Source organism: Berghia stephanieae, chromosome 8, assembly GCF_034508935.2.
Source record: "Berghia stephanieae isolate SIO BIC M18660-M18661 chromosome 8, UCSD_Bste_1.3, whole genome shotgun sequence".
In the NCBI taxonomy this organism is placed as follows: Eukaryota; Metazoa; Mollusca; class Gastropoda; order Nudibranchia; family Aeolidiidae; genus Berghia; species Berghia stephanieae.
Window position 1 is genome coordinate 48,564,052 of NC_088367.1, and position 24,330 is coordinate 48,588,381.

Sequence of the window (24,330 nt, forward strand, 5' to 3'; positions counted from 1 at the left end):
AATGCTTTGTTGTTGTTATTATTATCATCATCATTATTATTATAGTTATTATTATTATTATTATTATTATTATTATTATTATTATTATTATTATTATTATTATTCAAGTATTACTAAGAATTAAAAATTCTTAATTTTCCATAAAATTTCGTAATTGGCCATGAAATTTTTCTAAAATTCGTAAAATTACGAAAAATTCGTAAGATTCGACAGGTATGCGTTTTCATTGGGTTTTTTTATTGTTGTTGGCTAAAGAAGAGGTTTGAGCTGGAAACGTCTTGTGTTTGGAATTTTGCTCTTCTTTGAAGCTGTTATATTCATTCTTGTTTCATATTTTTTACAGCCCATAGCTTCTAACAGCTTAGTACCACAGTATAGAGACATACATACATATAAATACCTTTCATTGAAACGGCCAACGACATCTTGATGAGATTCAGTTCGAAATCTTGAATGAACATCCTGGAGAAAAAAATTTTTTAATAAAAAAAAATAAAATCAATACAAAACGAATGCTGTTATTCATCATCCATCGTGGCTTGTGCTCTTGAGCACGTTGCCGGCCAGATGCTGTCTCCACGAATCACGATCCTCTGCGGTGCGCATGAAATCTGTGTTGCTTTTTAAATCACTTTTGGCCATTCTTAGGTTATTGAGATAAGTCATTCTTTGTCTTCCTCTAGCTCTCTTTCCTTAAATCATCCAAGATGTTACCAACTTTTCTGTTCCGTCTCTTCCCCACACTTGTACCAGTACCAGAATACGTAACTGCCTCTTTCTGATGGTATCGATCAACATTCTTCTCTTTGTTGTAATTTAGTCAATAAATTCAGGAAAAACATTTTTTTGGGGGTAAAATCTGGGAGTAAAGTAAAAGTGTGACAATGATTGCTTGGATAAAATGAATTGTACAACCAAGAAAATACTGGGTAGCTGCAAATAGACTACGGTCAAAACATACAAGAACAGCCGCCAACATGCAGAAATGGGGGCTCCAAGAATCACCAACATGCCCAAAGTGCAACCAAGCACAAGATGCAAACCACCTCATACTAGATTGCCCAGAGACAAAACTGGAAGGGGGATTTGAAACCATCAACAAATGTGATGATGACTTCCAAACCTGGATTGATACCTTGAACATAGAAGTGTAGCCGAACGATACTACTACTAATTGTACAATACAAGGTTGCCGATTCAGGAGGCAAAAATTCACTGAACTTTTAAGGAAACCATTAACTGACCCTCTCTTTTAACCCAAATAGTTGGGTCCTTGGAAAAGGCTCTTTACTCACAATCTCTCACCGTACTCAGGTGTAAAATGAGTACATGGCCGTTAACAGCATTGTCTCTGTCCGAACAAAAATTGTAAAATCACCTAAAAAGCGCCATGTCTCGTTCTTCATGTTAGATGTTGCTGTTGACCAGGGACCTTTGTAAAGTGCTTTGAGCAAGTTTAGTGGATATTGCGCTATCGAAAAGATTCAGTTAATTACCATTTAGTAGGACTGTTTAAATACCATAGCGACAAATTAAAAAACTCTCCCTGGTGGAAGAATGATGCTTTATCCTTGTTGCACACGTCTCCCGCATTTACAACCTTTACTCAAACTTGTCCTCCTTTGACAAAAATACAGCAGATTTCCACAGATCCGAGGAAAACCCAATGAGCATTGCCAGATACAATATCGTTTTGAGGCAAATGTCACACTTCAAAAAAATAAATAAATACATAAACAAAGAGTATTGTTTACCATAGTCATGGTGAAGAGTTGTTTGAGGGAGGACATGGTGCGTAACAGAATGACGATGATGCCGCCACCTTCTACAGTCTCAATCGTCCTCGCCATCAAATTGGGAGTAAGAGCTTCAAAGTCCTGAAAGGGGAGAAAAAAAAATATATATAAACAGAGACGCCAACTTTAAATTTGGCTCACAGGAGTTTCAGCCACCACTCGTAGGAATTTCAATGCCGAAAGAGGAATTTCAGTGCACACAAAAAAAGGAATTCGAATGGTATTTAGCATTGTGTTTACATATTGTATAGTTCTAAATAGATAACTGATTAGAATTAATTATGATACATAAACACATTGCAAATTACAATCCCGCAAAGTTTCCTTATTTCAAATGAAGTAAAGCGTCAAAACCTAATGGTAGAGATTGTAGTACTGGTGGTAGTGAGGATGATGTGGTTGTAGTAATAGTGGTAGAGATGATGAAGATGTGATAGTGGTTGATGTAGATGTAGTGGTAGTGATGATGATATGGTGGTGGCGGTTGTAGTAGTGGTGGTAGTGATGTTGATGTGATGGTGATGGTGGTTGTAGTACAAATGGTAGTGGTGATGATGATGTGGTGGTGGTGGTTGTGGTAGTAGTAGTGGTGGTAGTGATGAAGATGACGTGGTGGTGGTACTTGTAGTAGTAGTGGTAGTAATTATGATGATGTGGTGGTGGTTGTAGTAGTATTAGTGATAGTGATGATGTGGTGGTGGTGGTTGTAGTAGTAGTGGTAGTGATGATGTGGCGGTGGTGGTTGTAGTAGTAGCGGTAATGATGATGTGGTTGTGGTGGTTGTAGTAGTAGTGGTAGTGATGATGATGATGATGATGATGCTGTAGTAGTTGTTGTTATAGTAGTAGTAGTAGTAGTAGTAGTAGTAGTAGTAGTAGTAGTAGTAGTAGTAGTAGTAGTCGTAGTAGTAGTAGTAGTAGTAGTAGTAGTAGTAGTAGTAGTAGTAGTAGTAGTAGTAGTAGTAGTAGTAGTAGTAGCAGTAGTAGTAGTGGTACTAGTAGTGGTAGCAGTAGCAGTAGTAGTAGTAGTAGTAGTAGTAGTAGTAGTAGTAGTAGTAGTAGTAGTAGTAGTAGTAGTAGTATTACTAGTAGTAGTAGTAGTAGTAGTAGTAGTAGTAGTAGTAGTAGTAGTAGTAGTAGTAGTAGTAGTAGTAGTAGTAGTGGTGATGATGATGTGGTGGTTGTAGTAGCAGTGGTAGTGATGATGATGATGTGTGGTGGTGGTGGTTGTGGTAGTAGTAGTGGTGGTAGTGATGAAGATGACGTGGTGGTGGTACTTGTAGTAGTAGTGGTAGTGATGATGTGGTGGTGGTGGCGGTGGTGGTGGTTGTAGTAGTAACGGCAATGATGATGTGGTAGTAGTATAGTAGTAGTAGTAGTAGTAGTAGTAGTAGTAGTAGTAGTAGTAGTAGTAGTAGTAGTAGTAGTAGTAGCAGTAGTAGTAGTAGTAGTAGTAGTAGTGGTAGTAGTAGTGGCAGTAGTAGTGGCAGTAGTAGTTAGTAGTAGTAGTAGTAGTAGTAGTATAGTAGTAGTAGTAGTAGTAGTAGTAGTAGTAGTAGTAGCAGTAGTAGTAGTAGTAGTAGTAGTAGTGGTGATGATGATGTGGTGGTTGTAGTAGCAGTGGTAGTGATGATGATGATGTGGTGGTGGTGGTTGTGGTAGTAGTAGTAGTGGTGGTAGTGATGAAGATGACGTGGTGTGGTACTTGTAGTAGTAGTGGTAGTAATTATGATGATGTGGTGGTGGTTGTAGTAGTTTAGTGATAGTGATGATGTGGTGGTGGTGGTTGTAGTAGTAGTAGTGGTAGTGATGATGTGGCGGTGGTGGTTGTAGTAGTAGCGGTAATGATGATGTGGTTGTGGTGGTTGTAGTAGTAGTGGTAGTGATGATGTGGTGGTGGTGTTGTAGTACTAGTGGTAATGATGTGGTGGTGGTGGTGGTGGTTGCAGTAGTAGTTGTAGTGATGTGGTGTGGTGGTGGGTTGTAGTAGTAGTATAGTAGTGGTAATGATGATGTGGTGGTGGTGGTTGTAGTAGTAAAGGTCGTGATGATGATGTGATACTGGTGGTTGTAGTAGTAGTGGTAGTGATGATGTGATGCTGGTGGTTGTAGTAGTAGTGGTAGTGAGGATGATGTGGAGGTGGTGGTGTAGTAGTAGTGGTAGTGATGATGATGTGGTGGTGGTGGTTGTAGTAGTAGTAGTGGTTGTGATGATGATGTGGTCGTGGTGGTTGTAATGTTGATGGTGGTACTGTTAGTGATGATGATGATGTGTTGGTGGTTGCTGAAGTAGTAGTTGTGGTAATGATGATGATGTGGTGGTGGTGGTTGTAGTAGTAGTAGTGGTAGTGATGATGATGTGGTGGTGGTTGCAGTAGTAGTGGTGGTGATGATGGTTGTAATACTAGTGGTAATGATGATGATGTGGTGGTTGGAAAGGGGGGGGGGGGGGGGGGGGGGGGGGGGGGGGGGGGGGGGGGGGAGGCTGCACCGGAATTGACGGAAGTTGCCGGAGCCCGGATTTTTTGTCCAGACGGAGTTTTTCCGGTGAAACCGGAGTTTTGGCATCACTGTATAATTAATAGTAGTTTATATATAATATTTAAAAACAACAAAAAAACATAATATAGTGCTCAATGTTTGATAAAAGGAGTATTATAAATAATTCAAGTTTAATTATGATCAACTTCTGATGAGAGCAAATGCTCGAAACAATATTGTGGAAGTTGATCATAATTAGACCTGAAATAGTATATATATATATATAGAACTATGATTTTATGCTATGCCTTTAAGTAAAATACCCACTAGATAAATCAAAGACCCCTACACAAAATTATGTATAGCTAGCTTAAAACTATGTAAAGTCTGACTAAATTTTTTTTTTTTTTTTTTTTAAATTAAAAATAAAGCTTTTATAATATCCACTAAATGTGCTTAAAGCGCTATACAAGGGGTCCCTGGCGAACAGCAATATTTAACATTTAGGATGGGACATGACGCCTGCTAGGTGATGTTATAATTTTTTCGGACAGAGACAACGCTGTTAACGACCAGGTTCTCATTTTACACCTGAGTGCAGTGAGAGAATGTGAGTAAAGAGCCTTCTCCAAGGACTCAATTATGCGCCGAGCGAGGCTCGAACCGAGGACCTTCCGACCCAAAAGCGAGTGTCATACCACAAGACCACATAGCCGACTAAAAGATATTAGAACTAATACTACAACTACACAATCAAACAAATTACAAAGAACAGAAGGGCATCAAATTCAGGCATTCTATACAAAGAAAAAATGTTTAAAAAATAAACTTGTATAACGTCATGATTCTTAAAGACAAGAAACAAGAAGTCTGGCATCCTGTGACAAGAAATTTATATCATTGAAATCTTCCCGTCTCCTTCACTCTCATGACTCTCTGTTCCAGAATTTCGTATGGGAAGGTCTAGGGTTCTGTTCTCACTCGGCGCATAGTTGAGTCCTTGGAAAAGACTCTTTACTCGTATTCTCTCACCGTACTCGGGTGTAAAATGAGTACCTGGCCGTTAACAGCGTTACATCTCTTCCGAAAAAATATAATATCGCCTAGCAGGCATCATGTCCATCATACCCGTTTTAAAAATAGATTTGAGCACGTTTAATGGATATCGCACTATATAAATGCTTTAGATTAAATTTTGATTTAATAGTGTTCACTATTTTGGACATAAGTAAGGGACATAACCTGTGACAAACGCATTCCCCTAATAAACCGCCATGTCATCGATAAAGTATGGAAATGATTTTTATTGTGGCCACAGTAATGGGAGTGATCACTCAAGGTCTTTGTTGTAGTGATTGGGTAGCTGGGTGAGTTAGATTTGACAGAAAGTACATTGCAACAGATTAGCTTCCAATCCAGAGGGTAGCAAGTAATTGATTTTGTTATCACCCGTTTCAGGTCCTTGAAACCAGGATAAACTCTGATGTCAACGCCCTAATGGCTGTGAAGGATTACATTGCATAATATCCAAACGGACGATATAAGCAATAAAATAAAATAACACAACACACCTGCAAAACACACATGCCGAATGTGTTTCCTTGAATCTTAAGCAATCAAATACAATAACACAACACACCTGCAAAACACACATGCCGAATGTGTTTCCTAGAATCTTGTGAGTCTCTGTGTAATATGTATACCGAATATTTGTCGAAGACAGAAAGAGGGCGAAGGGATCTTCTTCATGAGCGGCCATTTTCCCATTTCGGATTAACTTCTGCATCTCTTTCATTCGTTTTTGAGGGTGACTACAAATAGAAATATGAAAGACACCTTATAAATTAATAAATTAATAATACAGACCTCTGCCAACCCTTCACATTCCAAAAGTGGAATCAGAACGCCTGAAAATAGAAAGTTGAGACAAAAAATAGGAACTTCACATTTTTAACACCCCCCCCCCCCCCCCCCACACACACACACACTCTTAGCTCTTTTTTATCCTAACCATGATCATTATTTTTTGTAAATCGGAATTTTAGAGACAATGGTGGAAAAGTGCAAAAAGGAAGAGTGAAAACAGGAATGATTCCGCCAAAAGCAGAAGGGTTGGTTGGTATGTAATCAGCAATAATTGTGTCCTCCAGGCAGCAAATATTTCTATAAAAGGACACGATATTTGAAAATCTAACACAAACAACAAACATGAACATTTACTGAACAGAATTCTTTATATTTCTCTTTCTTTTCAAGAAAGTGAACATTTTTAGAAACATAAGACACAAAATTTCTGTCCTATTTTAAGTAAATAATGTCTTTAAAATGGTTTAATTCAGCAGTCCCACTTTGGAAACTGAAAGGGGGCAGCGTGGCTTAGCGGTAAGGTCTTTGCTTCATACCCGAAAGCTACTGAGTTACATCACTTGTCGCTGCGCTATGTGCCACCTCGCCTTAGCTCAATTTGCAGCGCTGCATTGCGGCTGACACCTAGGGTCAAGGGCAAAAAAGGCAATGATGACTTTGCGATAGACTAGTGTCCTATCAAAATAATAGCAAGCGAATGCTATTGTCCGTTTCACTCTATAAAAACCAGGATAAACTCCAGCTTCATGGGTAGAATGAATTGAAAGAATTGAAATGAATAGTAAACAGCAAGCTCACTTGAGCAAAACAATGGCAGAATACTAATTTGAACAGAATTAATTAGGCTACTTACCATTGTTCCTTATAATGAGGTACCCAATCAGTGAAGAAACTAGAAACGGTCAACCAGTTTGAGGCAATCATTGTAGCAATCATTTAACTTTCGATTTGAAGGTGTCTATATAACGCACTTCCGGCTTTCGCATTTTACTTTTTTCATACTTTTACTTCCCTCCAGGTAAATGTGGTCAATTTTGGCTAAGACTAAACAGTGAAATTTATCGCTCCGCGGCTCAGTTACAATTGGCTACCCTTTGGAAAGGTTTGGAAGTGAAAAAATAATTTCACGAAGGCTGTGTGAAAATACACTGGGTGTGTTCAGACACAGCAATTCTAAAAAGCGTTGCTAAGCCTTGGCAATATATCCATGATTAATATAAACGACCCATGAGCTATGCATAGCGCTGTGGAACATTCCTAATTAACTTTACGGTCATTTGACTACTCCTAATTAACTTTATGGTCATTTGACTACGATCCATAAATTCTTTCTTTATTCAATTCTTTCTTTCCTTCTTTAAAATATATGACTTTGACGAATTGACTGAGAATTTACAGGTCTATAAATAATAGAAAAAAAAAGACTTTCTAAATGAATGCAAAGTAAGGATCAAAAGTATACCTTGAAAACCCCAGCTCTTTTTTGTAGCACCACAACACAGAGGGACGGGATTTGAACGTGGCTTTTGTCAGCATGTGATGCAAGATGACAAGCTGTAAACAAGGCAGAACAAAATTAAAATTTTAATCTATGTACTTTTTATTAGTATTATGTGCAGAGTTTTAACAAGTTTACAATGTAGACCTGTAAATGAGCTCTATAAAAATTGACTGAAACGGAGACTCTTCGTAATTCGTCGTAGCGGTAAAATCCAAAGAATCAAAATGAAAGGTAAACAGCAAGCTCACTTGAGCAAAGCAATGACAGAAAACTAAATTGCGAGGGAATTAATTAGGCTACTTACCATTGTTCCTTATAATTAGGTACCCAATCAGTGAAGAAACTTAGAAACGGTCAACCAGTTTGTTTACAACATGAGGTAATCGAGATGTGCTTGTAGCAATCATTTAACTTTCGATTTGAAGGTGTCTACATAACGAACTTTCGGTGTTTCGAATTTTTCTTTCTCATACTTTTCCTGTCCTTCAAGTAAATGTGGTCAATTTTGGCTTAGACGAAACAGTGAAATTTATCGCTCGGCGGCTCAGTTAAAATTGGCTACGACAGGTTTCGAAAGTGAAAAAATAATTTCACGAAGGCTGTGTGAAAATACACTGGGGTGTGTTCAGACACGGCAATTCTAAAAAGCGTCGCTTAGCCTTGGCAATATATATCCATCATTAATATAAACGGCCCATGAGCTATGCGTGGGGCTGTGGAACATTCCTAGTTAACTTTACAGTCAATCGACTACGATTCATGAATTCTTTCTTTATTCATTTCTTTCTTCCCTTTTTAAAAGTATTTGAATTTGACGAATTGACTGATTTCAGTTAATTGACTGAGAATTTACAGGTCTAACAATGTAAAACCCTACAAACTGTGGAGTGATATTCGACAACATTGGAAGTTTCCACAAGAAGAATAAGAATAAGAATAAGAAGAAGAAGAATAAGAATAAGAATAAGAATAAGAAGAAGAAGAAGAAGAAGAAGAAGAAGAAGAAGAAGAAGAAGAAGAAGAAGAATTATTTGAAGAAAAAAAATAAATAAATAAAAAAAAGAATGATCAACTGCATAGTGAGCGAGAGAGTTTTGACAATTGCCTTTTCATGAAAAGATCAAAAAGCATGAAAATCCATGCAACTGTTGAGAGTTAAGAGTTTATTTTTTTTAGAAAGAAAAAAAATGTGTAGCAACTTAGATTTAAATAACGTAACACAAATGATAAAAATTTAAGTTACCAATTAAAAGTGAACAAGAGAGAGAGAAAAAAAAAAAAAGAAAATAATCAATGAACTAAAATAATAAAGAAACCACGAACCATCACATGATAATTTAACCACAAAATAATATATTTTAAACAACTATTGCATCAATATAAGAAGATAATTAATTTAAAATCCAAGAGAATGAAAAAACGAAGATTGTTTGCAGTGCGAGGTTCACTCTTAAGCGATTACGCATGTGCAAGGACGCTTTCTCTCGGGCAAGGCCATATATAAATATTCATTGGGTCTATACAATTGTAAATGAACAAATCAAAGCACCTGATCTTTTCCTTTGTCTCCCACAATGACAAACATGGAGCGATGTCCTTTAGCCACTCCATTTTCTATCATGACACGAATACGATTATCAATTTTCCGTCTCACCATTGTGATTGTTTGCTGTGAAAAAAAGTTGATTTCAAATTTCAAATAATCAGAAACATAAAATAATACTATACACACATTTCTAATTTAAATTGAAATATTGCAAATGGATTTATTTTATATAATTTACGTTGTATTACAATTCAATATAATAAAATAGAAGTAAAAAGTGTAAAATAGATTTCAAGTTTTTTTAAGTGACAGATGATACGTAATGTTTGCCACCAATCAACAAAACTGAATCAAAGTGGCAATTCGGACCCAAGTCTGAATTGCTTCCCGTGGCAATTCGGACTCCTGCCACAATGCGCCTGCGCAATCACAGGAAGTGTCGGAAGTGGAAGCTGGGTCGAAAGTGAAGCATGGTAGGGTGGGGGGAAGCTGATTGCTCTCAGTTGTCAGTCGGGAGGAGGGCGAGTGAGCGAGCAAGTCACGTTTTAGAACTCCCGAAGATGACTATACCTTCAAAAGCGGTGATCTATTATTCCCCTTTGTCTTACTTTTTCTTGTGTACTTTCTAAATGTAATTCTATAACTTTTAACTATCTAATTTCTCCCTTTTTACTGGCGCTGATATGAAATAAATGTGTTGCAAGCGCCTTAAAAACAAAACAAATCTAAATATTCGTGGTCTTTGGGAGATTACAATTGTAGTCACTATTGTTAACGTTAACAATCAATTCGCCCTTGCATAGATGAAAGAGTGTCTTTGTATAATGGTTGGAAGATTTATTTGATTTGCCATTAGCACGTTGCAAAAGATACATGCATGACATACCTACATTATATATTTTGCCATTTGCGGCTGCGAAAAAATGCGGGGAAAGGAGAATAATATGACTTTGGGCATTGAGCGTTTGATTTAAAAGGCAGTATGGGTCGGGCTTTGACAAAAGACAGTATCTTAATTCTTTTTTAATTAAAAAAAATATGCTGTTTTATCTCTTATATAAAAATAGAGGTGATTCTTGACAGCAAACCATGCAATAGAGCCCCGCCACTGGGTAGGGGCAGAGTACTAATAATATATGTCTAATTAATACTAATATTATTAGATAATACTGAACTAGGTGCCTATTAATAATATAAGCACTGGTTGAATACGGAGAGAAAATGATCAACTGGTAACCCACAAACGACCGAGGCGCTGGACGCAGGGGAGAACATGGTGATACGGGATCAAAGAGAAAAAGCCGCCAAAACGGTTGTTGGGGGGGGGGGGGGGGGGGGGGGGGGGGGGGGGGGTGTGTGTGTGTGATTATTCTGTTTTTAATGACTTAGAGATACTCATGAGTGTGTGTGTGTTTAGGACTAATACGGTTTCTATAACTGCAAACGGAATAGAAACTGAGAGTTTCACTAATGATAAGTTCATCATTCGGGGCGCATTGCATTGCAGTATTCCGAATTGAAGAGCCATTGGAGAATTGGAGACTATTCAGACTCGACCCTGGTTAGTCACGGAGTTCTATTTAGTTTAGACTCGAGTCCAAATTGTCACGGGAAGCAATTCAGACTCGGGGTCCGAATTGCCATGGGAGGCAATTCAGACTCGGGTCCAAATAGCCTTTTCCAAACTGAATGGTAAATCAGTAGTAATGGAGTCCATGGGAGTATAAATATAAAAGTAAAAGACAACCGACTCAGCAAATTCTTTTTGAAAACAGAATTAGAAATAATCTCACTGTTTCTAAAGATCAAACTTATCTCATTGGACATTGCAACTAAATTAATGAAAGTCCACGATGGCTAAAACTAAAAGTAAAAGCTTAAACTTAAGTAATAAATATAATAAAAGTGCTGTGAAACTAAGTATGTCCTGCCGGTGGCCGGTGGTTGTTATTATTAGATTTTCTGGTGAGATTGTGAGATGAAAAGTGCATAATTGACTGACAATGATAGTGATAGGCATGATAATGAATGTGATAGCTATGATGACGATAGTGATACCATTACTTTACCATACTACCACCATCCCTCTCTACATTCTCTAGATTTTGTCTTTGCTTACCGAGAATGAAAGTTTTATGCGTCTGTCTATAATACTCTACTACCCGACACTACACCTATGACGTTTTTTTTTACTCCGTCTCGCGAGGGTTGCAATCAAAGGCAACGACGTCGACGAGTCAACGGTTGTCCAGTCAGTTGCAACATCAACAATTTACAATCAACAAGATAAAGAACGAAATCTAAAGTTACTAGACAAAGGTGGCGATAAGTAAAGATTCCGACATATGCTGGTAAGATAAATAGTCGTTTGTATAAGCAGGCTGCAGTACTAATAGATTTTTTTTTAAAATAATAACAAAACACTCACTCAGATATATCAACAAACGAGCATGTGTGATGGAAAGACGAGTCTACTTTCGATTTATGTAGTGTTTCGTCTTTCGTTCAATTTTCCTTTCTTTAAAAAGTCGAAACCTTTATTATTGTCAGTTTGACTTTTTAAAAGGGAATTTCCTTTTAAAAGTCAAATTCAATAATCTCGAATTTGGAGATTTGTTATTAGAATGAGAATAAATTGGTTTGAATTGTATTTTTCGCACCCTATCTCCATTCCGTATTATTGATAAATTTTGATATAAGGACTAATAATAACCAGCTCCATTGGGATTTCACTCAGTTGAAATGTGCATTTTTGGGGATAGACGTGCTCAAAGTCAAAGCGCTTTACAAATTCAGATCCCGACATTGTGCCCACAGACAGTCAGTCCTATGTTATCTATGATTGTGCCCCTTGGTAAGACACACCACATATATTACTCCACTAGACAGTTATAAATGGGTAGCGGGTCATACGTGGTGACGGAAATTGTAAGGGTGATATTACAAAAAGGACGCTTAACAGGAGACTAGCACTGTGTGAAATGGAAATATGGTTCCATTTGGCAATCTGGATGAATAGACGAAAACAATGATGTGAAATCAAGGCTAACAACTGTGTGTGCCCTGTGTGAAATGCATTGAGGGTGGTCGGTCCGTGGACATGCTCTAAATAAATGCTCATATTCATTTATTTATTGTTAATACGCCCGTGACATCATCATAATTTTTTTTCGACAGAGACAACGCTGTTAAGGGTCAGCGTGGCTCAGCGGTACGGTCTTTGCTTCGTACCCACAAGGAAACGAGTTCGATCAGCCGCTGCTGCGTTGTGTGGTCTTGAGCAAGTCACCTAGCCCTAGCTCACTTTGCGGCGCTGCACTGCGGCTGACGCCTGGGTTATTCCAGTCTTCCCCGAAATAGACCCTAAAGACAAATTTCCCCTATGGGAGGAATAAAGGGAATTTTATTATTTATTTATTAACGCCGAGCATTCATTTTACACCTAAGAATGAGGAGGGATTGTGAGTAAAGAGCCCTCTCCCCCCCCCCCCCCGACACACACACGGGGGGGGGGGGGGGAGGGGAAGGGGTACTTTACGCACAATATATCTCATTCTTTATTAAACTTGAACTTTTATATAGCGCAATATCCACTAAACGTGCTCAGAGCGCTTTACAAGGAGTCCCTGTTCAATATTTAACATGTAGGACGGGACATGACGCCTGTTAGGCGATATTACAATTTTTGCTAAATGTCTCTGTCGGCCAGGGACCCCTTGTAAAGCGCTTTGAGCACGTTTAGTGGATATTGCGCTATATAAAAGCTCAATTTTAAAAAAAAATTAATGTAGTGACTTAAAGAGGAAAATACGTGTTTTGTTTCCTGATAGAAAAATAGGTACTGTGAGTGTTTCGAAACGTCAGATTTTCCGCGATTTATTCTATTCTGACTGTGTCGTATGCAGGTTTTAAAAGACACTTACTTACATATTCTGGCATGGAAGTTTTTATTTATTTATTTATTTTATTTTATTATATTTTTTTTTTTTTTTTTTGCATCGCTTGCGGTCGCAAAAAATCCCAAAATATCACTGATTTGCATTGCTGCCGAAAATTCTGCAATTTAAAAAAAAAATATTTTTTTTTGCAAAATCTGCAATTTTATGCAATTTTTTTTTCAAATTTTCGAGATTTTGCACAGAAAAAAAATCAAACCAAAAAAAAACAAAAACAAACAAACAAACAAACAAACAAGCAAACAAAAAAAACAATAATAATATTTTTTTAAAGGCAAAAAAAAAAAAAAAGAACAAAAAAGGGGAATTTTTCTTTCTTTAAATTTGATAGCTCGGACAGTAGGACGTGAAAGATAATTAATCAAGAGTAGTTTCTGTTAAACTATCTCATTCTCTTCCCTTTTACTGGCGCTGATAATATTATGACCTTACATTTGCTTGCAAGCTCCTTGAAATCCATAAAAACAAATACCTTTCCCTGTCATGAACTAATTATGGGTTTTTAGAAAATTAATCGCAAATTTTTGCAATTTTTTTTTGCAAATTTGCTGTTTTTAACTTGCAAACTGTGGAATTTTGCTTGCAAAATTTGGTTGGTTTTGGGGGGTTCTTTTGGCAAAAAAAAAACACAAACAAAAAACGCCATGTCAGCTTGTTGAATTCTTTCAAAATGATTGTTAAGATGACAAAAAATAAATTTTTTGAAAGATGAAGTCAAATTGGTTAACCCTCAAGTGAGTAATACCAAAATCTATATGTGCCTTTAAAAAAAAAAATAACAAAAAAAAAAAAACAACAACTCTGAGTTTAAAAAATAAATAAAAAATTTCTGTGTTGGATGCGTGTGATGTTTCGAAGAAAATCCGTGAAACAGTCGAGAAAGAGCGAGTTAAAGAGCCTCTTCAACTTCAATTGGATTCAGTAGTCTGATGTCATGCCGCCCGGCAACGGCGGCCATCTTGGTTCTGAACAAAGAAAATCATTACCTTTTTATTCTTCCTGCTGGCTAGAACTTTCCATATGCCTTGTGATCAGAATGTGTAAAAGTCAAAACATGATCAAATTTATGTGTTTTTTTCCCCTCTGGATACGCTTTTATGCTCGCCGGAGAAATATTTCATACGGCATCCGCCATTGTTCCGATAGTTTAGAGCCAGTGTTACTAAGTTACCATGCGTCATTAGGAAGGAAGTGACGTTACGACTGTTGAAGAAAAATGATTAAAAATTCACCCCATACACCGGAGCATACTCAATGTCTCAATCGTTTCTATGTTATATGTTTGTGTTGAGAATATTGGCTATTAAGCTTAACTGCTGGTCAAAATTATTCGCGATGGTGGTGTACGAACGAATCGGCGGTCTCAAAAAGTGGGTGAGAGAGGGATCTAGTAATGACTTTGAGTTTGAAACGAATATTTTTGTGTTCGTGGATAGCTCACACGGTAGAGCCACGCTCTCACCTGCCAGGCGGAGTTGTCGTACCAATAAGGTCGCAGGTTCAAACCCACCACCGCCGCGAAAAATTTTTATTCTCTATTGTCTTCTGGCACTTTTCTATTCACTTCATATCTTGTTGTTACCAACATAAGTGCCTGCTCCACTCACTTTTCTGAATTAAAAATTCACCCCATACACCGGAGCATACTCAATGTCTCAATCGTTTCTATGTTATATGTTTGTGTTGAGAATATTGGCTATTAAGCTTAACTGCTGGTCAAAATTATTCGCGATGGTGGTGTACGAACGAATCGGCGGGCTCAAGAAGTGGGTGAGAGAGGGATCTAGTAATGACTTTGAGTTTGAAACGAATATTTTTGTGTTCGTGGATAGCTCACACGGTAGAGCCACGCTCTCACCTGCCAGGCGGAGTTGTCGTACCAATAAGGTCGCAGGTTCAAACCCCACCACCGCCGCGAAAAATTTTTATTCTCTATTGTCTTTTGGCACTTTTCTATTCACTTCATATCTTGACTGTTGAAGAGTATTTCAATACTCAACGCTTGGAATAATAATACATGGAAGGTAAGCGGCTTCGTTCGCGCAGTCGCAAAGTTGATGCCAGTGGGCGGAGCTTAGCCGCCATATTGAAAAGCCCAGGAAACGATTGTTTATCATAGAAACTATAGACTTGAGTGATGGAAATCATCTTGTGTTGCCGATTAAAACACTCACCTACTAAGGGAATTTAGTCATTATGATGTTGTAAAATACCTTGCAAAGGCAATATTAATTAAATTATTTTATTCGTTCAATTCTGAAGCCAAAGCACTATCACTACGTACCAGGGAGCTCTTACATACCGGACATAGAATCCGCAGTGAAACCTCGTTTTGTCAAGGCTCAAGATTTCTACTTTCTCTTTCTCATCCAATGTTATCAGACATGGCGTGTTTTGATGAGAGTCTGTTAAATTTGATTTTTTTCCCTTTTTAGAATGATTTTTATGAAATGATTCTTATTTCCACAGCATTCTAACATTTCAGGATTAATTTGTTTGTGATTTCCAACAGGATTTAATATAAAATGGGGAGGAAGTGCTTAGTCGTAAATTGTCGAAGTGGATATCGTCCCACTCGCGATCATAATCCACCATCCGCATCAGATGAAAAGATTTCTGTTTATCGTTTTCCAACTGACGATGAAACAAAAAGGCTTTGGATTTCACGTCTGCCTAATGTATTGAAATTTGAGGATGTGACTGATAACATGGGCGTGTGTTCTTTACATTGGCCGAAAGACACTGAAATGATTCGAACCGTCGGAAGAGCCTTTCGACCTGCTAATCCACCTTCTATTTTCCCTAACGTTCCAAAATCTTGTATCCCTCTACAGGCTGGCAGACATACTTGTCGTACTACAGACAGAGCAACAGCAGAGTCAAGAGCTGTTGTTATTGATGAAATGGCTGAATTTCGTGCAAGAGATTCGCTTGATGGAAAGGATTTTCATGAACGCTTTATTGACATGCTTCTTGACCATCCTGTAGGAGGTGTTGTTGGATTTGAAAAGGCAAGAGGGCTCTACACTTTCTGTAGTATACGTAGAGATGGTCCAATCTGTGATTTTTCTATGTTTTTTAATATATTATCTTCCTCAGGTTCTCTGGCTTTATCATTTGAATGCTACAAGGGCGTCAGAAAAATAAAGAATTATCCAGACTTTATTTCTAGTGACAAGCAAGTGAAGTGTTGGAGTGGGCTTGATGCATTGATTAAGTATGTCATTTCCAATGATGAAGATGTTCCACAGGTGAAATTTCTACAACGTAATGTTCACATTTTTAATGCCTCTAAAAATAAACGCATTTACTCCACAGAGGACCTTTTTACTGCTTTTAGTTGGTATTCATTGTCTCGTTCTCTATATTCACAGCTTAGGAATTATTTACAATTACCATCCATTTCTACTTTACAGAAAATTACTGCTGTCAGCAAAAATATGAGTGATGCAGCTTTATTTACCTCTATTTTCAGGAGCATCAGTGAGCGCAACCGGGGATGTATATTGATTGTGGATGAAATTTACATCAAAGCCTCTTTGTCGTATCGTGGTGGTGAAGTCTTTGGTTATGCTCATGATTATCCTGACAGAGCAGCTACAACAATGCTTGGTATTATGGTGAAATGTTTTTTTGGTTCAAAATCTTTCCTTGCCAGACTTGTTCCGTGTCATTCATTAACTTCTGAATTTCAATTTCAACAGGTTGCTGAAGTCATTACAACTGTGGAGGAATGTGGAGGAAATGTTGTCGCCATTGTATGTGATAATAATAGAGTAAATCAGTCTTTTTTTCAGAAATTTGACAGAGATGATGAGCAAAAGCCTTGGATTGCTAAATCCCCAATCTCAACTAATCACAAACCTCTTTTTTTGATTTATGATCCAGTTCACCTGTTAAAGAACATACGTAATAATTGGATTTCAGAAAGAACTGGTACCATTGCTTTTTCACCTTTAGATAGTCCTGACCCCACAGACAAGAAGATGGCTAAATGGTCTGATTTGATCGCACTATATGATCATGAAACATCTGAATTTTCATTGCGCATGTCTAAATTAAATAATGTTTGTCTTAGGCCTTCTAACATCGAAAAGCAGAAAGTTTCTCTTGTTCTTGATGTCTTTTCAGAAAAAACAAGTGCAGCCCTCAAGTCTTCATCAGCTTCGACACAGTCATGGAAAGATACGGCTATATTCATTGATAATGTGATATGTTTATGGAAAGTTTTCAATACAAAAGATCCTCTCCGACAGACTCGACTTCGAGATCCTGATATGGCAGTAATCAGGGATGAGGAGCATCACCAGCTGGATATTCTGAACTCATGGGCAGATATCGCATTACGTCTTACTCCACTTTCTAATCCTCGTATGCATTCTCTTACAGCAGATACAGCCAAGGCTCTCTTCTGGACCTGCAAGTGCTTTATTGATTTGGCAAATTTTCTCTTGTCCTCAGATAACAGTCTCCATCATGATTATGTCGCTCTTGGTTTTTTTCAACAGGATGATATTGAAAGCCATTTTGGTCACTTACGCAGATCAGCAGGGTGTAACTATTACATTTCAGTAGAGAATGCCTCACATACCAATACCATTGATCGTGCCAAGCTCATGCTGGAGAGCATGACAACAGATGTTGATTACAGTGGAGCACCGCATGCTTGTAATTTATGTGACCTTCCATTTTATGACAATGATATTTTGCTTTTAGATTCACTTCCAGACTTTCCTAGTAAACTGTCAACTGATGAGACAATGCCTCTTTTTTATATTGCAGGTTATATTGCATCGAAACACCCGGATCTCCAAGGTAACATGTCATCGTTTCCCACTGAGACTACTTCTTTTACAGCAACGCTTTCTCGTGGTGGTTTGAGCTGTCCTTCAGAAGGACTTTTTCAATTTCTCTTGTGTTTTGGATTTTTCAGACAGACAGTGGAGCTATCATGTAGGCGTAGATATCTTAATTTATTCAAAGAATTTCCTCGTTTTTTCAGATTGGACTGTTCCATACCAGACGCTGCAATTTCAAGACTCGTTAATATTTTGCTAAAGAATTATTGCAGGGAAAATGTGGAGGAAAGAAATGTTGAGCGGAGTGCAAGGAAGATAAGAAAGCTGACATCAACATAAGACATCATTATCAAGCATCCTTTCTCCCCCCCCCCCCCCCCCCCCCCCCCCCCCATGCCCCAATGTTAAATTTTTATGTCCATGAATGTGAATATTAATTCTCGAATTTCAGAGACACCCTCAAATAATTTTCTTCTTATATCCTCAGAATCGCCAATATTACTTACAGGGCCATGTATGTATTTCTATGTATTTATTTATGGCTAGCACTATTCAGTATCTGATACTGAATAGTGGTTTTGCACTATTCAGTATCTGATACTGAATAGTGGTTTTGCACTATTCAGTATCAGATACTGAATAGCGGTTTTGCACTATTCAGTATCTGACACTGAATAGAGGTTTTGCACTATAATACGGTGTTTTTTTTTCCGAAACCTGACAAAGTTATGGGAAGAGTGCAGCTGTGGGAGTGAATATGAGACTCAGAGAAGTGTACACCAGTGGGGAGTGAACCTGGGACTAGGTTTCGGCGGGTTTCGTAATAAAAAGCAATTACTTTTTTACGAAACCCGACGACACCTGGCAATATCCGACGAAGTTATGGGAGGTAGGCAGCAGCGTGTGTGTGTGTGCGTGTGTGTGTAGGGGGGGGGGGGGAGGAGGGGATGAACCTGAGATTCAGGGAAGTGTACACCAGTGGGGAGTGAACCTGGGACTCTGGGTTTTGTAAAAAAGCAATAACAAAATAGGGGGGGGGGGGGAATTACTTTTTTACGAAACCCGACAATATGCGGCAAAATTGTGGAAAGTAGGCAAAGCGTGGGGAGTGAACCTGAGACTCAGTGAAGTGTACACCAGTGGGGAGTGAACCTGAGACTATGGTTTTCGGCGGGATTCAGCTAGTTTCATAAAGAAGCAATTACTTTTTTACGAAACCCGACTAAACCTGGCAATATCCGACAAAGTTATTGAAGTAGGCAACAGTGGGAGTGATCCTGAGAATCAGGGAAGTGTACACTTGTGGGAATTGAACCTGGGACTCTGGATTTTGTAAAAAAGCAATACCAAGGGGGAGGAGAATTACTTTTTTACGAAACCCGTCAAAAGCCGACAAAGTTATGGGAAGCAGGCAGCAGTGGGAGTGAATCTGGGATTTGGACACCGATGAGGATTGATCCCGGGACTGCGAGAGGCTGATACCAGTGGACAGTGAGCTCAGAATGTACTTTTTTTTCCGAAACCTACCGAAATTGTCAAAAGTTATGGGAAGTGGGCACCGTTGGGCAATGAACCGGGACTCAGGGAAGTGCACACCGGTTGGGAGTGAACCTGGGACTGTGAAAAGAGGAAATCAATGGAAATGAACCTGGGACTATGGAAGATGGATACCAGTGGGAAATGAAGCCGAACTATGGGAGTTGGGTACCAGACGAGAATGAAGCAATTACTTTTTTACGAAACCCGCCAAAACCCGCCGAAAAACCATAGTCTCGGGTTCACTCCCCCACTGTTACTTTCTTTCCATAACTTTGTCGGATATTGGCGGTTTCGTAAAAAAGTAATTGCTTTTTTAAAAAACGAAACCCAGTCCCAGGTTCACTCCCCAATGGTGTACACTTCCCTGAGTCCCAGGTTCACTCCCCACTGCTGCCTACTTCCCATAACTTTGTCGGGTTTCGGCGTGTTTTGGCAGGTTTCGTAAAAAAGAAACATCCATAAAAATACCACGTGTATTCAGTAAATAGATGTCAATTGTAGTCTAATATTCAGTATCTGTTTAAATTATTATTATTATTATTATTATTATTATTATTATTATTATTATTATTATTATTATTATTATTATTATTATTATTATTATTATTATTATTATTATTAATATTATTATTATTATTATTATTATTATTATTATTATTATTATATTAATTATTATTAATATTATTATTATTATTATTATTATTATTATTATTATTATTATTATTATTATTATTATTATTATTATTATTATTATTATTATTATTATTATTATTATTATTATTATTAATATTATTATTATGATTATTATTATTATTATTATTATTATTATTATTATTATTATTATTATTATTATTATTATTATTATTATTATTGTCATGTAAATTTCAATATAATACGGCAAGTAATTCTCTGAAGTACATCGCTCAATTAAAAATGAATTTATAATGAATCGGGTTTGTCTTAGATGACAAAACAAACAAACAAACAACAACAACAAGGAGAACAACAACAACAGAAAAAAGCAAGATTTTAAAAAGTAATAAACAATAGAAGAGCACAATAATGAAAAACAACAACGCGATGATAACACATAAAAGATATTCGTAATAAATCGATAACTGATTAAATTACTCCAACTACTTGATTACAAAAAAAAATCATAACCATAATCATAATAATGACGATGATGACGATTACAACAACAGCGATAATAATAATAGTAAGTAAGTAATAATAATAATAATAATAATAATAATAATAATAATAATAATAATAATAATAATAATAATAATAATAATAATAATAAAAGAACAATAGTATATTATCAACATTAAAGTATATTTCAAGCAAATAAAATTATTAAAACAAAAGTTTAAAAAATATAAATAGACAGAAGGAATTAAAAAAAATATTGGGAAAAAAAAAAAAAAAAAAGTTACCCTTACCGGGATTTGAACTCTCGAACCTTAAGCTCAGAGTCAAACAGCTTATATCCACCATGCCATGGTGTCACTGAACTTTTAGAGACATTTAATCATGTCTATTCAGACATTAAAAAATGTATTTGACTGCCTCTCTTATTTTGATATTTTGAACTATGTTAATTGCACGATAGCAGAAATTTAAAAATTTCGATCGAAATATTTTTACAACTTTGAATCAGGCTGTCAGTTACTGCACGTGTTCAATCTGGAAGTAGGTCAGTAGTTCAACCGAGATTGTCGCACTTTTCACTCTCTCTATAAAAAAGAGTTCGTTATGGATACTGAATAGTGGCAAAGCACTATTCAGTATCTGATACTGAATAACCACTTCCTTTATTTATTTTAAAAAAAAAAAAAATTAAAAAAAATAAATAAAAAAATAAAAAATTAAAAAAAAAAAAAAAAAAACCCTTAATGCGGCCACATTTTGATTGTGACGGTCACAAGCCCGTTAAACGCAGAGTGAGGTACAAATTGTATCATGAAATGGAATCATCTGAATTATTCTTCCAATGGATTAAGATTATGGTGTGTTTCTTATTTGGATAAATATTTCTGAGGATTAATTTGTGGTTGTGATATTCATGGCATGTAAGTAGACACCCTTAGATTTGGATATTTTTCACTTTCTTTTTCTTACTAGACTACTTGTCAAGTTGTATTCCAACAATGTGAATAATAGCATTTCTATCCCTCACTACTATTACTCTTAAGTTAATAGACTTAGATTAAAAGTACATGTCAGTGCTAATGGAGAATATGAACTAACAACTAATAACAATGAAATATGAAATAGATATAGTCTTCTTAGAAATAAGTAGTAATCATGTCATGATAATCATCCTTATTATTATTATTATTATTATTATTATTATTATTATTATTATTATTATTATTATTATTATTATTATAATAATAATAATAATAATAATAATAATAATAATAATAATAGTAGATCTTTATTGTCCATAAATATGGCAATGTGTCATAGAACTAGAAATATTCAGATTTTATGGGGTTTCTTCTTGATATTTCGTACTGTTTACAAAATAATAACTATCAATTTGAATTGCCCTTAATTAACCCATCTGTGATTTAAGCAATTATAATCAAGGTTAGCTATCATCAGAGTAATATGTATTTAAACTAGAATCATGAAAAATATAATTTCTCAATAAAAATAGTTGTAGAGAGGCACTTTTAAAAAGCGTTTTAAACGTTTCGTAATTCGTACAGATTCATTGAGGCCCAGTTTTTAGGCCTCCAATAGAATCGATTCTCTTCCGGCTATGTGACCTACTGTCTGTTCACCTAGCTACGTACGGTTAGATTTGATTTGCTTGTTGGTTATGACATGAATCCATGAATATAAGGAAAAAGGGAGGAGTATGAGTAAACACTTGTAAAATATCAAGCAACCGCACAGAAAGTAATGGAAGTGCAAGCTCGAATTAAAGATATCGAAAAATAAGAAGTGGATCCGGTCGGAATCGAACATGCGTGCCACGAGACGGCATATTTCGCTTGGCCAAGAAGAGAGAACAGCAAGTAGACCATTCGGTCATCCGCTACCAATCTTTACTTGTTAATGGTCACAGTGGCTCAGTTGGTTAGAACGTTTGGCTTCGTAACCAGGAGGTCCGGGGTTCGGTTCCCGGCCGCGTCATATTCCTCAAAAGCAGAAAACCCCACATGAACCCAACCACAACCGAGCTATTTCGGTCAAGGACAGGTGCAGAAAGCAGACGTTACAAAAGATAAGGGGATAAAAGTAGAAGAAAGCATACATCTCCTGCAAGAATGCAGGAGGCCCTCCCAACCACCCACCACTTTTAGCTGACTCTTACAGCACAAAGTTTCGGGGTAGGAATCACATTTAAAACCAGGCCACCACTACACGACCACAATTCTTAATCCTTTCACAGCTAGATTAGACTTCACATCAAATATGAGTCGATCCTGTACAGTTTTCATCACCGATTAGTCTAAAGCGCGCTCAAGTCGCATCACATGGACTATTTCTAGGTGAAACTGCATAAGTCAGTCATGTATAGACAAACGTACGTTTGGTTTTGGTTCGGTTCAACTCAAACCTAACCATGAAAGGGTTAATGGTGACAACTTAAAATGTGGACGTGCCACTGCAGCTATAGCAGTAGCAGGGTTGCCAGTTTGGCATTTTAAATGCCAGATTCCAAAAATCTGGCATTTTTGAAAACCGTTTGGCATTAGAAAAATCATTTGGCATTTGGCATTTTCATTTGGCATTTTCTTTTCTTGTATATTATACTTCAAATGACACCTTTCTAAACGCGTAAAAACAAATCTCTTCACATCGGAAAACTTTGCTATTAAAACTCACACCCTGAACTAGCCCTGCCTCCCTCAGATATTCACTCAAATTCAGCCCTCGACAAGTATCCTCGTAAGTTTTCTGGGAATCTCCTGCAAAACTCGTGTATATTTGCGTCATGGTCGCCTGTTAACTTTTAACTCTGTTCGTTAGGGTGGTCTGATTTTACAGCATCCAATGATTTCACTCCTTTACGTATTTACCTTTCATGTTAATGTATTTCTTTTCATTCTTAAAATCCAACCGTGGTGTAGTGGTTTAGCACTCCACTTAGTAGTCAGTAAGTAAAAAATTACCCCAACAGGAAATTTAGTATAATTCAAAAAAAAAAAAAAGAAAAAAAAAGAAGATAAAACACGCAAGCCACCAGGATATGATAGTAAATTGTCTATCAAAAGTGAGTAGTTTTCTTAGTGGGGGTGGGAGTCAACAGACTTTGGCATTTTTTTGAGTGTTTTGGCATTTTTTGAGTCTTCCCCTGGCATTTTGTTGAAAAATAATCTGGCAACCCTGAGCAGTAGTAGAGTAAGCTACCCAATTGCTGCGGGGTGGACAGGGGGAACCGTATAAAAATTCTGGCTGCAAAGGGACTCGAACCCGAGACCTTTGGCGTGACAGTCCAATGCTCTACCAACTGAACTAACGGGACCCCCGCTACTAGAGCTATGAATTTCCATAATTCATCAAAAATTAAGTCACAAAATGCTATTTACATTTTATATTTATTTGTGTAAAGTGACAAAAAAAAAAGAAGACATTATTACACAAAATATCATGGTCACACAAAAAGGTTCATTGTTTGATCATAATTCACTAAGATTTCAAAATAAAACAAAAATCCCAGCAATTTCATTACTAGTTCATCATTAATAGTTATTACAGAAGTCTGTCATGGCGAGACTGGATTTTACGTCATTCATCATTCAATCCTCTACAGTTCAGAAATTAGCCCCTGTGATGCGACTCGAGCCCTCCGAGTGCTTGAGGTGAAAGTTGTAGCGGATGGAATG

General features: G+C 37.0%; 1 protein-coding gene across 1 annotated transcript in view; it reads right to left on the reverse strand.

Annotated features, from left to right (window-relative positions):
• The window catches only part of LOC144978801 (RNA cytidine acetyltransferase-like), a 47,600-nt gene extending 26,653 nt beyond the window's left edge, over nucleotides 1-20,947 (reverse strand). The window contains 6 exon segments of the mRNA XM_078925323.1: nucleotides 401-462; nucleotides 1,755-1,877; nucleotides 5,916-6,087; nucleotides 7,605-7,696; nucleotides 9,193-9,312; nucleotides 20,929-20,947. Of these exon segments, the coding sequence (XP_078781449.1) occupies nucleotides 401-462; nucleotides 1,755-1,877; nucleotides 5,916-6,087; nucleotides 7,605-7,696; nucleotides 9,193-9,300 (557 nt within the window). The 5' untranslated portion in view covers nucleotides 9,301-9,312; nucleotides 20,929-20,947.
• Between the last annotated feature and the right edge of the window lie 3,383 nt (nucleotides 20,948-24,330).